The sequence below is a fragment of the Condylura cristata genome, unplaced genomic scaffold (genome assembly GCF_000260355.1).
Source record: "Condylura cristata isolate star-nosed mole 26May11 unplaced genomic scaffold, ConCri1.0 scaffold00029, whole genome shotgun sequence".
Classification (NCBI taxonomy): domain Eukaryota; kingdom Metazoa; phylum Chordata; class Mammalia; order Eulipotyphla; family Talpidae; genus Condylura; species Condylura cristata.
The window spans coordinates 15,782,240-15,798,843 of NW_004567130.1; the positions used below are offsets into that span (position 1 = coordinate 15,782,240).

Here is a 16,604-nt window from a genome sequence, read left to right on the forward strand (position 1 = left end):
CCAGTAGCACCCATTACTGAGCTGTGCACCCAGTAGCACCCATTACTGAGCTGTGCACCCAGTAGCACCCATTACTGAGCTGTGCACCCAGCAGGCACCCATTACTGAGCTGTGCACCCAGCAGGCACCCATTACTGAGCTGTGCACCCAGCAGGCACCCATTACTGAGCTGTTAGGGACATGGCCAACAGCACAGTATATTGGTAAGTCTGGGATACAGACTATTTTTCTAACTTTATGCTTTTTCCCTCCCTCTTCTAGATGACATGTTTGTTGACCTTCCATTCCCAGATGATATGGACAATGATATTGGCATATTGATGACTGGGAACCTCCATTCCTCTCCCAACTCCTCCCCAGTCCCCTCCCCAGGCTCTCCTGGGATTGGCGGGGGCTCTCACTTCCAGCACAGTCGGGTAAGGACGGTTGCAACCGGAGCTCAGTCCTCTGAAAGAGTGATGGTGTATGTCACATACTGCTTACTGGTCTTGGTCCCTAGTGCATGTGAAAAAAGTGTGGCTCAAAGACAAGAATTCCAAAGAAACGTGTTGTTATTCTTTGTAAAAATATTTTATCAGAATATCATCTGATTACAACTACAACAGTTTTTTACAATGATTGTTTTCTTAGCCAAAATTAATTTTGGTTTTCTGCTACTTCCCAATTACTTTTTATTTTTATTTTTGCCAAAACAGTGGCTTCTCCTATACTAATTCAGCAGCCCTATTTATTTAACATTCAGTAATTGTGATAATTGAAAAACATGTTGCTGACAGTTAATTATTCTGAAAGGTGCCGGACTATTATTGCTTCGTGCCTTGATACCTTTACTGCTGTGTCCTAGTCTTTTCTGTAGCCAGCCCATAGGAGTGGGGAGAGCCCCCTGGAGTCTGAGTTTGGAGAGATGTCCAGGCTTGATGAGTATTAGGGGGAAAATTAGAGGTTTTCACTTAGCTTCTTCTTTATTATCTCACAGACAAGGGAGTTAGCTTAACAGAAGATTGAAGAGTTAACTATTTGGCCAGCTAACCTTTTTTAAAAGTTTTTTAATTCATGACTTATCACTGTATTGTTTCTTTTACTTAAAATGTCATGAGGGGTGTAGGCAGGCATGGAAAGATAAGTGTGTCTGGCTACGACAAACTGGACGAGTAAGCACCCTAATCACACTCAGGCAGAGCTGTGCTTCAGGGATCTGGGCTTCTGTCACGTGGGATTTAGATTGTCAGCCCAGAGTTCTTTGAAGACTCACCAAACCCACCAAGAGAAGAAGATGTAAACTTAATCACAGAACAGGTGAGGCTAAGGCAGGACAGCTTAGCAGACTGCCTCGTGTCACTCTCCCACAGCCGCTCCTGAAGGAAGAGCTGATAAATATTCTTTTCTCCTCCATGTTCGTTTGCCAGCTAACAACAGTTTATTATTTCCATGGAGATTGTCATGACAGGAGTCAAGGACACAAATTTTTACATTTTGAATAGTTTTAATTTAGGATAAATGTGAATTCTTGAAGCACATAGCATAACAACCAAGAATGTATGCCCTAAAATGTGATCAATATAGCTCTGAATTAGAGCTTACTGCTTTACGACCTTAGACAAGCGTATATTTTACCTTCCTCACCTTTAGATATCCTCGGCTAACGTGTTATCCTCAGCTGACATGACCTTAGTTATCTGTGAAATGGAAGCAGTAACAACTATTTCCAGTGCCAGCAATTGTAATTCAGTTTATTCATTAACGACTTGGTAATTGAAGTGCAGTGTTAGTTCTGTAAGAAACAGAAGTGTGCTGTTTTCCTCTTTGTTGGAAACGCAGGCCCTAAAGTCTTTAATTGAATGACCCAGTTTACCTCACTGCTCAGAAGCTCATCAGGTGGCCTTTTTCAATCCTGAGTACCTGCAGCCAGGTGACACTAAGAGGCTTTCAGTATTTCCTCTTTCTGAATCATTAAACGCCCTTTGATGAACAGTTAAGTCATTACAACAGGGAAAAGAATTTGTTCAACATTGTGCTAAATTTTTGTTTTTTAGCCACTTAGAATTCATGCAATTTGATGTAATAATTGATGACTATTTTTTCCTTAGAGTGGAAAGTTTTTGCAACTAAATGGATACTTTTCATGTACATTGTCAATTCCTGAATTAGCTAAAAATGAGGAAGATGTCAGTAGCAGAAACACACAGTAAGGCTCTTACAGGCATCCTTATTTAAGAGGGTCACAGTCGGTGCTGCATAAGTCCTGGTGTGGATCTGTCCTGGTCAGTGCCTACTTTGACAGTAGGCACTCAGGTGTGCCTTGTGTTTTTGGTTGGTTGCTGGTGAAGGAGCACATGAGTCCGGTGGTGCCTTCAGCTGTCAGAGATTCCACTCTTGCCATTTTAGAGTACTACCCAGTAAGCCACAGAACACATTTATCATTTGACAGAAAAGAAACAAAAGCAAATACATCGGTATTCACTTAGCTGATCTTAGTTTTGCTAGTACCTTCTGCCTAAGCCATAGTATCTGTCAGAGATCTGTGTGTGCAGCAAAGATGTGCTCTCCTGTTCACCTTTCGTGGTTAACTGCCTATGTTATTTTTTAATGAGATGCTGCCAGAAAGAGATTAGTCACTACAAAGTACAGGGTGAATTGCTAAGAAGTTGATTTGTTAACCCTTTGTTGGTCATTAGTGTTGATCATGCTTTTGGGACTTTGTTTTTCAGAGCCAGGGAGAGCGTCTTCTTTCCAGAGAGGCACCCGAGGAGCTAAAGCAGCAGCCTCTGGCACTTGGGTATTTTGTATCAACTGCCAAAGCTGAGAATCTCCCCCAGTGGTTTTGGTCATCATGTCCCCAGGCTCAGAACCAGTGCCCCCTCTTCCTCAAGGTTGGTTTGAAGTTTTGGGGATGGGTATCTTTTGCTTAATAACTTCAACTTTCACTGGAAAGTTTTATCTTAGGCACTATGGTCTTCTGATTCCTGTTTCTCTCACATGTACTTGTAGTATTTGAATTATAATTGCAGATAAAGACCATGTCATAAAGAGATAAATCATTTTAACCCAAGGGGGACCTTGGGGGCCCCTGGGCCCTACCTAGCAGCCTGCCTCCTGTGCAGGTCACTTTGGGTCAGCGGAGTAAGCTGGGAGGAGGCAGTGACAGCTGATGGCCTCTTTCTCCTTGTTCTTCATTAGACTAGGCGAAGGGCTAGCTGAAAAGTTGCTTCTTCCTCTGTATTTCCTGGAAACTTTCAATCCAAATGACATGTTTAAAACAAAAGATCTCACACTTCAAGTTTAGTTGAAAGAACCAAAAGTGAAATCCATTTCTTACCCATAGATTGGCAAACGAAGTGAAAGGTTTGACGTCATAATCTTTTGGCAGTGGTATGGGGAGAAGGCCCTGGTGCCAGTGGGAAGCTGTATAGTCATGCCCTACAGGCTTCCATTTTGTGAAGCAGTCCCACCTCTAGAAATCTATTCAAAAGTAACTTTGGCAAAGTCAGTAAGTAACAAATGTAAACGATTAAGAAACAGGGCCTTCCCTGGTGGCACATCTTGTTAAGAGCAGCACTCTGACACTGCAGCTGCTTTAGCACGAGTTCAGTCCCCAGCCAGTGGACTGATCCCCACATGGCACGGCAGACCTCACTTGACCCACCTGCTGTTCCCCTCAGCATGTGAGTCAGCCTGTTGCTCCCTGCTCTCTCTGGTGAATCCTCTCACTACCGCTGTACCTCTGACCTTTACCCCAGTTCTGTATGCATAAATAAATTTTTTTTTTTTTTTTTTAATTAAGAGACAACCTGAATGTTCACTAGCGAAGGACTGGTTGAGTGAAGTAGAAAGCACTCACTATGCCAAATGAAGAGTATTTATTTCTATATTACCACTTGGCGGTGAATAGATTCACACGGAGTGATCTGTAAGATACATGCACACATGCATGCAAGCACACACACAGACCCCTGAATGGTTAAAACTAAAAATAATTGAAGCAGTTTTCTTTTCCGAATGATTTCAGCATGTTATGAAATCCAAGAAGTTACATAAAAGTCCACATAATCTTTGAGTCAGAATTATCAGTATAAACCTAAATTTACTTTTTTCCTGGCTAAAAAAGTACATACTTTTTTTAGTTCTGTCTACTGAAAAAGCCTTAGGAGAAATGATAGCTCAGATGCAATGAACACCTTCACAGGCACTAAAGTATTGTGACTGCTAAATATGCTACCTGTCATTCAGGAAACCAAAGTTCTACGAAAGGAGAAGGAATCAACCTGGCTGGTTTCCCATTGATAGTTATCAAAGGACAGTGGTAGCAGTAGGTTGAAATAAATATGGGCTCATAATTGTGCTAAAAAATAAGGCACTTATCAGTTATTTTTTGAAGCTTCTAGAGCAACTCATGAAGCTGAAAATTGCAGAATAAAGACAAAGAATCAAGCAAATATATTTTCTCTCCTTCACATATTAGATTTCTTAGTATTTAACTTAAACTAAAACCACTGGGTGAAATATGACAGGAAGTTGCATGATGATTGGGTCCGTTGGTCAGTTATGTTACTTCACGTGGGACAGTAGACATTAGATGCCTTTTGATGGATGCAGTAAGGACATAGGACCAGCTATTCTCATGTGACCCTGCCCCACCCCCCCCACCAGCCCAAAAGAATCTAAACCTAGTTGAACTATCAATTTATAAGAAATCTGGATAGAAAATACCGCAAGGACACCATCAGCCCTGTCCATGCTGAGACCAGCCCTGTCCACGATTGAGATCTTAAGAGACACATTAGTTAATCGTTTGTACTGCATTTGCATTTTCAAAACTTTTTTTTTTCAATTCTAGGAGGTGGAGTTATGTGGGACCACATTCGGGTCACTGTTCATAGACTTAGTAGAAGCCCTCAGTCCTCAGGCCTGCAGAGGGCATTCGCTTGTGGCAGATGTGGGCTTCCCTGTCTCTGCACAGGGGCTAACCAGACTGCGAGGGTGACTCAACTTTGTTCTTTCACCAGGCTTCATTGCATCACCATATTTCTGTAGCACAGACGGACGAACTCCTCCCTGCCAGGAATTCTCAGCGGGTTCCACATCCTCTCGACTCCAAAACCACATCTGATGTTTTAAGGTAGATTATTCTGACCTAGGTGATATGCAAGTACAGTTTGAAAAGTCTGTTCCTTTACTCTGGTGTTTCGAAGATACGTAGAGTGATGTGCGGTATTCATGGAAGAGGTTCACTTAGGGCAGTGCTGCGATTAGCCAGTGGGACTGCCGTCCCCAAATGTCACAGGGCAGACAACGCAGCATGCTCTGCTCAATGAGATCGTCACGGGCAAGTGTGGCTATTTGGGCCTCCTTTCATGGTGGTGAAGATAGACCAGAATTGGCCCAGGGTGGGGGGAGGCGGGGAGGATGTTAGATGACAGCCTGGAACTTAAAGCACTTGGCTTTGAAAAATTTTTTTAACCCTCCCCTGACCCAGATTATGTAAGTAAAATTAACTAGAACATAAATTCCACAGCTGGGCAATACCTCCCATAGTATATATGAATTCTCTTGCACTTTAGCAGGCCATGAACATTCTTCATGCACCTTTAGAAAGTACACAAGCTCTTGCTAATTTTCTCACTCTCATTAAATAACTCAGAAGTTGCAGCTAAGCAAGAGCTTGATCATCTTGACTTGGGACTGGAGCCTGCAGAGCAGCAGGCTGCAGCAGCAAGAGGTGTGCCGGGCATCTAACCACATCTTTCCGGGAGCCACATTCGATAGTGAAATCAGTGAAGTTAATTTCAGCTATACATTTTATTTGACTCTATCATCAAAAATAGTCTTTTAACAGTAATCAATGTATAAATACACAAGAACTATTTGATAGAATTTTTAAAATAGTGTCTTTGAAATCCAGCGTCAGTTTTCTACTTGACAGCATGTCAGAAGCCATGCTGGTGGCTGCACTGCTGGTCTAGAAAGAAGGGCCCGTGAGCGTGAGAACTGCAGGAAAGAGCCTGCAGCCTGTGAGGAGGCCCCCCAGGCCACCTTCCTGCCGGCTTAGAGCAGCCTGCTCTGTCTCCTCAGTGCCTTACCTGTGCCTTCTCTCCGGCAGGTTCGTGTTGGAGCAGTACAACGCTCTGTCCTGGCTCACGTGCAACCCGGCCACCCAGGACCGTACCTCCTGCCTTCCCGTCCACTTTGTGGTGCTCACTCAGTTGTACAATGCCATCATGAATATACTTTAATTGGAAAAGCACTTGTTCTCTCTGGCTCATTCCTTCTTTCTGCAACCTCAGTCCAAGGAACTGCTACACTCTGCAAATACCCCACCTCCTCTTCTCGAGACCACTCTCCACGGTCCTGCACTGGTTCTCTCTCAGCAGGCACATGTCATTTCTGCAGTGTTCATTACCAGAGTGACTCATTGACATTTCTCTCATGGACCTGGAAACTTCCGTAAGCAGTGACTTTCAGCCAGTGTTAAGGTGTGTGCAGCCCCAAACTACTGGTCCACAGGAAGTTTTTTGTTGTTGATTTTTAAGAGGGAAACAGAAAAGACAGTATCCTTTTGCACAAGAGTCTGTTTTCAGTCTCTGTTTAAAAATCAGGGCACTTTAGCCCTTTGGATGAAATCCTCTAGCTATTGTGGGTTACCTGAACTCCATAGTCTGGGACTTTTTAAAAATAAGAACCAGCTCAAGTATATGATTTCACAGCGGGGTTTCTGTCTCCCTAGTGCTCCCATCTAGACTGGCATGAGTGCTTTGGTTGACTTCATACCTGTGTGTAGATAAAAGGTCTGGAGACGTCTTTGTTTTGTTTATTTATTTTAATTGTTTTGTCATATAGTTTGTGTGACTTTCTTTTAATTTTTTTAATTCACGAGGACCAGGTACAGTAGCTAAAACCCAACTCAGATCCACCATAGGATTCTTTGACTACATACCTCTGTCCTAGAAGCCGGAAAAGGAGTGAAAGCAGATTGGGGAGATCATGCCTAAATCGCACTATCTTCAAACCCACCCAGCAGCAGGTTTTGTTCAGAACAGACTGGGTGGACATTCTGCCATGTTCCTTAGTAAAAGTGGCCAGCGTCACGTTTTATACCCAGGAGGCAATCACGCTCAGCCCAGAGCCATGGGGGCAAGTTCCTTCATCTGTTTTATATAGTCACAATGGAAATATATTTTCTAGTGAATTCTTATTGAAAGCCAGGTCTCTCCTCTCAGATCAAAAGGGACTCATGTACATATCACAACTGAAAGTGTTTGATCATAATACCAGTTATAAATATGGTGAAGTTTTTCTGGACCATAGGAATATTATTTCAAAGAAATATTACAACTTAACCATTAAATTAGTACTTGAAGTTGAACCTTCATGGTGGGACTTTTTTAAAATATGCCTTTTTAAAGCATTAATGGCTAACTGAAGTATTTTATGACTCCTCATTCCAGGCTTAGAGGTTTGTCTCTAGTACCCGCTGCCGCGGGCAGCAGCAGGCAGGGCTGGCCTCCGGAGCCGCTCTGCTCAGGCTGCTGAGCTCTAGTCTGTGGAGAGAATCATGCAGATTTTAAAAGTTCTTCCAAGAGACTTCCATGTCCTGGTTATTAACAAAAGAAAAAAGAAAAAAAAAAGAAAAATGTAATAACTGGTATGATTTTGTAAAAGTATTTTTCTTGAAATAATCTAACGTTTAAAACATTATATTAAAAAAGTTGTGTGGTGGGAATGTGAAAGCAGAGAAATAACTTGTAAATGGATAATTTTTTTCTCTGTACCACCAGTTGAAGGGGTGGGGGGTTGACTTTCGCAATGTATAGGTTAAACAGATCTGATATATCAACCATTTGTATCTAATATGTACAGTGTAAAATTGACTTTAAAAATATTGCAGTGCTATTTTTTCTTAATCAGAAAGGAAAAAATTCTCAAGGCCTTTTGAAGAGCATAAGATGATGAAGATTGTAAACTTGTATAAAATTATCTTGGTGAGAAGACAAATTGTAAAGTAGATATTTGTAATCTTTTACCACTTTGGGGTTGCTTTTTTTCCCAGAATTCATCAGAACTTTGAATTTTTTTTTAAATGGGCTGTTTTTAATGCAGGGGCTTTTCCCTAGAAACCCAATTCTAAGCAAAAAAAAAAAGAAGAAAAAAGAAAAAAAAACACAAAAAAGAAAAAAAACCCTACAAAAACTAAAAAAAAAAAAAAAAGGCAGCAAAGGGTAGTTTTCATCTGGTGTCTTTTATTTAAGTTTTTTAAGTTAAGAGAAGCTGGTGACATATTTATACGTTTTTGTGCAAAAATAAATGAATGGCAATAGATTTTAAAAAATCTTATTATGTACTTCTGTGTGAAAAAAAAAGTCTGTATAATATTTCCCTTTAAATATGCATTATTTTACTTGTGAGTTTTTTACTGAATTCATCTGAAATGTACAAGCCCTGGATTTGCTACAGAATGAGAAGTTATTTTTTTTTTATTTTTAATTTTGGAAATTCTGCAGAAATCAGAACTCTTACCATGTTTGAAATAAAAGGGGGCGTGGGGAGGGGAGCGGGCGGGCTGCCCAGCATGCTTGTATGTATATTTCAGAACCTTTTTTAATGTAAAAGCTGTACATTTCTGGGAAGTTCTGAATTTCTTTTGTTTCCTTTTTTCCTTCAAGCATTTTGCAGTGAGCTTCTTTTATATATAGCAAACAATTTGAAAGACTACAAGAATATGTGAAGTTCATTTAAAGACTACAGCATAGCGCTGGTACAATACACTAAAAGACTTTGCTAAGAAGAAACAATACTAAAAGGCCTCCATTTTAAATGTCATTCATATATACCTTGTGAATGAGAGCTATATACTTTTACACACTTTTTTAGAGGAATAAATTATTGAATTACTGAAATCTTGCGTGCTTTTTCCCCCCGCCCATCCTAACTATGTAATAAAGTGATCTATGGCTTGAGCAGCAGAGGTGTGTACTCTGGGTTGTCCCGTCCTTGGCCAGGAGCCAGGCTCTACCTTCAGATTCCAGTGGACATAGGAGCATATTGTCCTTATTGACCCCAACCGGCAAATGGCGTTCTCGTGCTTAACCACCATCTCACATACACAGACACACACACACACACACACACAGAATTAAGAGTCGTAGGATTGAATTTTGAGTAGATCTGTTTTGAATAGAGCAGATCTAACAGTGTCTCACACTCTAACATGATGGTCAGTGCCAGAACAAATTAGAAGTCACTGTTCCACTTCCTTTCTCGTCATACATTCAGCCAGTTTCTTTCTGATGTTCCTTAAAAAGAGCAGGTGCCTCTCTGCTGAGGTCCTGATGCACACGCTGCTGCCCGCAGCCAGCCAGCGAACATACACACCAGCAAGGTGTTCTTGACGGTGACCCACTGACTGCCATGTTCTCTCACCCTGGGTCCACTCAGTAGGAAGAACCATGTGTTCAAGGGGGCCAAGCCTCAAGTTAGAATGGAAAACCCCAGAACTTGGCAGACCTCACAGTCAGCAGTTGGATAAATGGAAAGACTTTGCTTTTTTAGTCTTCCATCTGTTTAGAAATACACATTTTTATGAATCTCACATCAGAATCTCGATATAAAGCCTTTGAGACTGTTGCGCCTCAATTATATCACCTAAAAATGGAGGAGGAGAACAGTTCCATGAGAAAGCTTTGCTGTGCTTATGTTCTAGATGTGCTGTTGAAAGGTTGACAAAAGTGAGGTCATGTTTTCAGTTAAAAGATGTTGGTCTCTGTATCATCCAGTTACCGCTACCTTTTACAACAGGGAGATCCTCAATATAGTATTTTGGGATCATGCTGATAAACAAAAAGAGGCCAGTTGCCCTTGAATAAAATGCCATCCTCTGAGGATCTGCTTCCATCCATCACTTGCTTAAAGTTGCAGCTTTCCAGTGACAGCATTGAGGACCTGCTGTACGCGCACTTCAGAGCCCGCTGCATCGCCACTTGCAAAAAGCATGGCTCATCCGCTGTCAGGTGACTCCTGTGTCCCTTTAACTGTAGAACAAGGTGATTTTTTTTTTAAAGATTTATTTATTTGTGCATACAGAACTGGGGTACAGACCAGAGGCTCAGGGGCGGTGAGAGGCTTCACCAGAGACAGAGTGGGGAGCAAAACAGGCAGATCGACAAAGTACACTGCCGAGGGGAGCAGCGGGCGGGTCAGGAGAGGTCTGCCACGCCATGTGGGCACTTCCGGGGCAGGCGGGAATCGAACTCATGCGGAAGCGGCTTTAGATTCTCAGTGCTGTGCTTTAACCCGCTGAGCCACCAGGGAGGGCCCCAAGGTGATATTTTTAAAGCATTTATTAGCTTTGATATTTGGCTCACATTGGTGGTTCTTTACCCAGCTGGGTTTATACTAGGAATTTGTTTGGCTTTCCTAACCACCTCTAACTGTCTAAACTTAGCAGTAGCAGCTAAATTTTTTTGAAGTAGCAAAATGAGTTCAGCACACTTAAAACACTTTGCAAGTTAGATGAAGATAAATCTAGTGACGCTCAGGACCTATCGGCCTCCAGCCATTGACATCGCTCAAGTTCTGCTTAGCACCAACCAGTTCATCCCTCCACGCTGGCTTTATGTTCCTACTTTTCTGTAAGACATGGAGCAAGGAATTGTGCCCAACTGCTATCAGAGGTGCCAATGAATAGAACGCGCGCAGTCTGTCAACGGAAGTTTTAAAAGCAGCCTTAGTGCTGGATCTGCCGTCATTTCCACACAGGCCATTACATGGATTGCTTTCACTTGAATTCACCACACAGTAAACTGTCAAGGTGCGATTTTAACGTATTACCATGTCACCTTGGTGTTAAAGGACCCTTGTTTATATCCCCTTGACAAAAAGTTCCCTTTAGCAGTAATTATATCGTGTCATTAATACCTAATGAGACACCATGAGAAAACTCTCCTGTGCCAGGTAGTTACATGATTGTAGCACCGGCCCTGGGCTTTGTGCTCCAGCTTGGAATCACATTTACCAGTCTCCAGCCACTTAAGATTCTCAGGTCAAATTTCAAAAAGATCTGACAACGCTTTGTCTAGAGAGCCAAAGTAATGATGAAACAGGTAAAAAATAGATGTTGATGAGGAACAAAGGAAGGAGCATGGCCAAGACTAAAAGTTTGGCTTTTTCTCTGGAAAGATTATTTCCTCCAAAAGCACTAGTTACCAGGAAATGGGAAGAGCCATGAAATGCTGGGGTCAGTCGCCCATTCTTTTGTTTAAACAAGCGTATGAGAAAAGCATGTTTTAATCTGCTAAGAATTGGGCTGTTTCTCCAGCTCTGTTCATTTATAGGGCTTGAGGAAGTCGGCTGGAGAGTGCACTTAACAGTCAGCCAATACTGGGACCAGTGAGGTTTCAAGACTGATTCATTCATAGCCGCGGCGCTCTCGTGTCTGGCAGTGGCTGCCTGTCTTGCATTCCCTTGCTGTCCAGGCAGATCAGTCAGGGTTGCTGCAATTTACCTGTTTCTTATAACCAGGATGTTCAGGAGAGTTGGTCTTGCCAGAGTTAAGATGAGAGAGCTAACAAATGTTTAATGTGGAGGTGTTACAGCAAGTTTAATTTAAATACTTTAACATAAAAGATCGTAATCTCAATTTGAGCTTGGCCATTTTTTCATGAACCATTTACAAGTTAGCTCCTCTTTGTTCACTCAGAGGAGGTCTTATTGTCAGTGTCGTACTGTCATTAATTTATACATATTTACATAAATAATTTCCTATCTGTTTTCCTCTTAAATATGTGATTTTTATGTTAGGGGAGATGTTGTATTTGCACATACACAAATAAGCCCTCTATATAATTTTTTAAAAGATTTATCTTTATGCATACAAGAACTGTGATGTAGGCCAGAGAGGCAGGGCAGGGGTGGTGAGAGGACTCACCAGAGACAGAGTGGGGAGCAGAAAAGGCAGATGGATGAAGTACACTGCTGAGGGGAGCAGCTGGTAAGACCGGGATCTCCTGAGCCATGTGGGTCAGCTCCCTGGTCAGGGATCGAACTCATGCTGCAGTGTCTGGGAACAGCCCCGGGGCCACCAATAAGGTCCAGTATATTCTTTTAAGTTGCCATTTCTTGGATCACTGCAAAGCTTAGGAAGTAACCTCCCTTATCAGGTCTAGGGGGCAAGGTCATGTTTGCTTTTCAGGAGGGAATGAGAAGCTTTCCAGTCCTCCTCTGAGATGAGCAGTCTACCTGTGGATAGTGACATGACCTTGAGCTGACTTTATGTCTGATTGGGAGTGGGCACCCAGGAAACTCTTGACTACACACTGTTGACAGGGCTGAATGCACCTCAAAAACTAAAATAATTTGAGTAAATTCACCTCACATCTTGATGCCTTTGGAAGAAACATAACATATTTTACATATTAGGAATTGTTTTTGTTGATTTAGGTTTTCTCTCTCTCTTTTTTTTTTTTTTTTTTTGGTCCATTTTGGTAATTTGTATTTTTGCAGGAGAAAAAAATGCTTTTCCCAATGTATTTCTCTGTTGTTGTACAGTTTTCCTTTAAATCTCAACCTGTTATTTTTTATAACATATGCTCCATCTCATTTTATTTATGCTTTTTTTTTTCTTAAATGGTTTGTCTAGCAGTTTGCTGTTTTCCAGCTTTGTTTGATTTTTCCAGAGTACAGCTCATGAATTTAACAATTCTGCTGTTTTTAGCCTGGCTTTTATCTTGCTGTCTTTTTCTTAGTTTCCTTGAGGGTTTTGTTTCATTTTTCTTGAATCTTAATTGCCTGCTTAGTTAATTTATTTTCACTTTTGATGGTACAGGCTTTTATGGCCTGGGGGCCTCTGGATGTGAGTGGATCCTCAAATTATATGCAAAATTCTTCTGACTTTTTTTTTGGGGGTGGGGGGGAGAAGAGTCTATTATATCAGAGTCTCAGAACTGTCTGACCCTAAAAGGTTCTATCCTTTTAGGACTATGTTAAAACTGATTACATCTTGCATGTTTTGATAGCTAATGTTTTTCGTTTGTAGGCTCCTAATAGGGCTTTTTTTTTTTCTTTTAATGAAGGAACATTCTTTTGGATGTAAAACCTCATTCTATAATTTTCTCTAACCACAATGTAGACTAGTTATGATTGGTTTTGCGAACAGTCTCTGAAACCTTCAAAACCAGCTGTTCCCTTTTCATGGGTAGTTCTGTCCAGCAGAAATATAATGTGAGCTTTAAATATAACTTTACATTTCCTAACCATATTAAAATGTCAAAATGGCAATTCTAATCTAGTTTATTTAATGTATTACATTCAAATCCCTATTATATTTCACCATGAAATATTATAAAAGTGATCGATGAGCCCTTCAACACTCTTTTTTTTTTTGCAGTGTCTTCAAAATCCAGTATTTATGTTCTGTTTATAGCAGGTCTGAATTCAGGTGCTAAATTTTCAATGGTTAAAGTAAAATGTAGCTCAAACATTCAAAGTTGCACCTAGCAGCAAAAATTTTGGACACTGCTTCAGTTTTAAAATTCAAATACAAGCTCCTTGACTGCACTCACCACATTTCAAAGTGATCAGCAGCCTGGTGGACCTCTGGGTGTGAGACGGAAATGAGTTCATTCTGCCTGGAGGGTATTTTGCCTTCTGCACCCCTGTTTGGCTGCAGGGTCTGTCCCCGGAAGGAGTTCAGCTTCCTACAGCAACTTTATCCTGTTCTTTCTCCTTTTGTGAGACAGGATGGGTGCATGGAGCGTTCCACCATATCCTCTTATGTAATTTGTCCCTGTATCATGTCCCTTTGTTCTGCAGATTGCATTTGGCTTTAAATTACCCTTGGGTAGTCTCACCCTTTCCCTTAGTGTTCTAGTGTTATTCTTAGCTTTTTGCGTGAGGGGTGCAGGGATTTGCTGACAGCTGTATCCCCAAACTCCCAGCACATAGTAGGCTTCCCGGTGGTATCTGCTAAGTTCATATATGCATGAGTGCATGAATGAGTGAGCTAGAGTAAGTTTGTGTCACTTACCCTCATCCATTCAGACACTCCCACAGAGTCATCTCCGCAGGAAGCTCGCCTCCAGCCATCTCCAGGCATTTTCCCTTCTTAATTTTGCTGCCAGCCCCTGCTTGCAGCACAGGGGAGCCCGGCTGGGTTGTTTGCTTATTATTACTAGGACACAGCCCCTCAAAGGCAGGCTCTGTCACCCCAGCACACGTGGAAGAAGACCCACAGTGTGGCTTTAAGTTTTATTCTCACATTAGTTTATGCAATAGGAAAGCTGCAGAAGTAAAGCAGAGGGCCCTGCTCCCAACGAAGCTCCCCTTGTCCTGACATCGGGGGACCGTGGCACAAGGGGAGCGGCTCTGGGGTTACTACTACCGTATCCCGCCTGCCCCGGTCTTGGTTATGGGCCAGGATGATCTGCCATCTCCATCTCTCTGGTCTGTGGCTGTTGCTCGGCCCTTCCTTGTTTCTCGACCTTGATAGCTTTGAAGTATCCCTGTCTGTTTTGGGGGAGAAGGCCCCTGAATCTGGGCTAGCCCTTGACTCTCCTCCCAGTTCGTTTTAGGCCTTGGCGGTGAGCCACCCTCTCCGTCACCATGTCAGGGATCCATGTTGCTCTGTCCCGTTCCAGTTGACGCCGGACTAGGACGCAATCTTCTGGCTTTCTCCACTGTCAAGTCACCTGTTCCAAACTCAAATATTTGGGGTTGAGTGTGTGTGTGCCAGGATTTCCCGAAGCAGCATGGACGTACTGTGTTATGTCTCAGACTGTCCACCAGAGGGCGGGCGACATTCACCGATGAGTCTTCCTGGGCAAAATCAGGTAGTTGATTTGAAAGTAAGATGGAGCTTGGGTGGCAGTGGGCGCAGGTAAAGAGGGTTGCTCCGAGGCCACTCTCACCAGGGGAGCCCCCGCTTGGGCGAATGACCCCCGTGCTAGACACCCTATTGGGCAACAGGGCCTGGTGTGTGTGACCTTGGGTTGCTCTTTGCAAATGTGTAGTGTTCCCGGGGAGGGAGCCGGGGCACTGTGTGTGTGTGTGTGTGTGTGTGTGTGTGTGTAAGGGGTGGGGTAATTAATGCTGCCGCTTTCAATACCTGGCATCTGATGAGCAATTAAAAATCAGTAGCCTTTCCTTTTATCCTTCTAACTCTCCCACAATTTTAGAGGAAGTGCCCAGGGAAGGAGGGACCCGGTGTGAAACGCCTCCTTGCAGCCACAGGGTGTAGGCTCAGCCCAGATCCCAGGGCAGAAGGAGAGCACCCTTCCTGAATTAAACTTTAATTCGGCAGAATATCTAAGCCAATGTAGACCACAGTGAGGGGAGGAAAGACTTTGTACGGGGAGGGAAATACTCATGTTTTGATTGGGGCAAAAGTCCAAGGAGCTTTAACCATAATTTAATTTTTCGTTTTTTAGTTGTGGTTGAATGCACACAATACAAATTTTATTGTCATAACATTTTTAGGTGTGCAGCAATAACGTTGCGTATGTTTACGTTACTGTGCAGTGGATCAGCCTGGATGTCTTCATCTTGCAAACTGGAACACCACACCCGTCAAACACCTCCCCCTCGCCTGTGACCACCACCCCACTCCGCCCCTGACTTTCACTGCCCAGAGTTATCATGCAGTATTTGTCTTTTCTAAATGGCTTGTTTTACACAGCATCTTGTCCTCCAGGTTCATCCGCGTCTGGCATGTGGTAGGATTTCCTTGTTTAAGGCTGAATAATATTCCAGTGTTTGGACAGACTGCACTTTGTTTGCCTTTCCATGGACCCCTGCTTGCTCTCACCTCTGACTGAGTATTGCTGCTATCACCATGGGGGTGCAAATCTCTCTCTGAGACCCTGGTTTTGATTCTTTTTTTTTCTTTTTAAGATATATTTATTTATGCATACAGAACTGGGGTGCAGGCCAGAGGCTCAGGGGTGGCAAGAGGCCTCACCAGAGAGAGTGGGGAGCAGAACAGGCAGATGGGCGAAGTACACTGCTGAGGAGAGCAGCGGGCGGGTCAGGAGAGGTCTGCCACCATGTGGTCACCTCCAGGGCAGGCGGGAATAGAACCCATGCTGAAGTGGCTTCAGCTTCCTAGGGCTGTGGGCTTTAACCCGCTGCGCCACCAGGGAGGGCCAGTACATTTTTTAAAGATTTATTTATTTATGCATATAGAACTGGGGTACAGGCCACAAGTGCGGGGACAGTGAGAGGATTCACCAGGGACAGAGTGGGGAGCAGAACAGGCCGACTGACAAAGTCCACTGCTGAGGGGAGCAGTGGGCCGGTCAGGAGAGGTCTCCGGCGCCATGAGGTCACCTCCGGGCCGGGGATCAAACTGGACCTGCAGGGGCCACAGAGAGCTCCACAGTGCTGCGCTTGAACCCGTTGCACCACCAGGAGAGTTCTGACTCTTGTGTAGACGCCCAGCTGTAGAATTGCTGGCACTTCTAGTTATAATTTTTGATGTGTCCCCCAAACTGTTTTCCACGACGGCCACATCAAAATAGAGTTTTATGAAAAGAAATTGTACCTCAATAAACCCGATCCTCAAAGAAAGGGCTGCTTTTTCAACAATGTGAACTATCCCATTTTGCAGTGTGGCAACCCCT

General features: G+C 43.0%; 1 protein-coding gene across 1 annotated transcript in view; it reads left to right on the forward strand.

The window, feature by feature from the left end:
* MED13L (mediator complex subunit 13-like) overlaps positions 1-8,891 on the forward strand; it is a 265,044-nt gene extending 256,153 nt beyond the window's left edge. Inside the window, exons 28-31 of the mRNA XM_004691010.2 lie at positions 262-416; positions 2,709-2,870; positions 5,004-5,116; positions 6,098-8,891. Coding sequence (XP_004691067.1) covers positions 262-416; positions 2,709-2,870; positions 5,004-5,116; positions 6,098-6,230 — 563 coding nt within the window. The 3' untranslated portion in view covers positions 6,231-8,891. The remainder of the gene's footprint in view (positions 1-261; positions 417-2,708; positions 2,871-5,003; positions 5,117-6,097) is intronic.
* Positions 8,892-16,604: the final 7,713 nt, after the last annotated feature.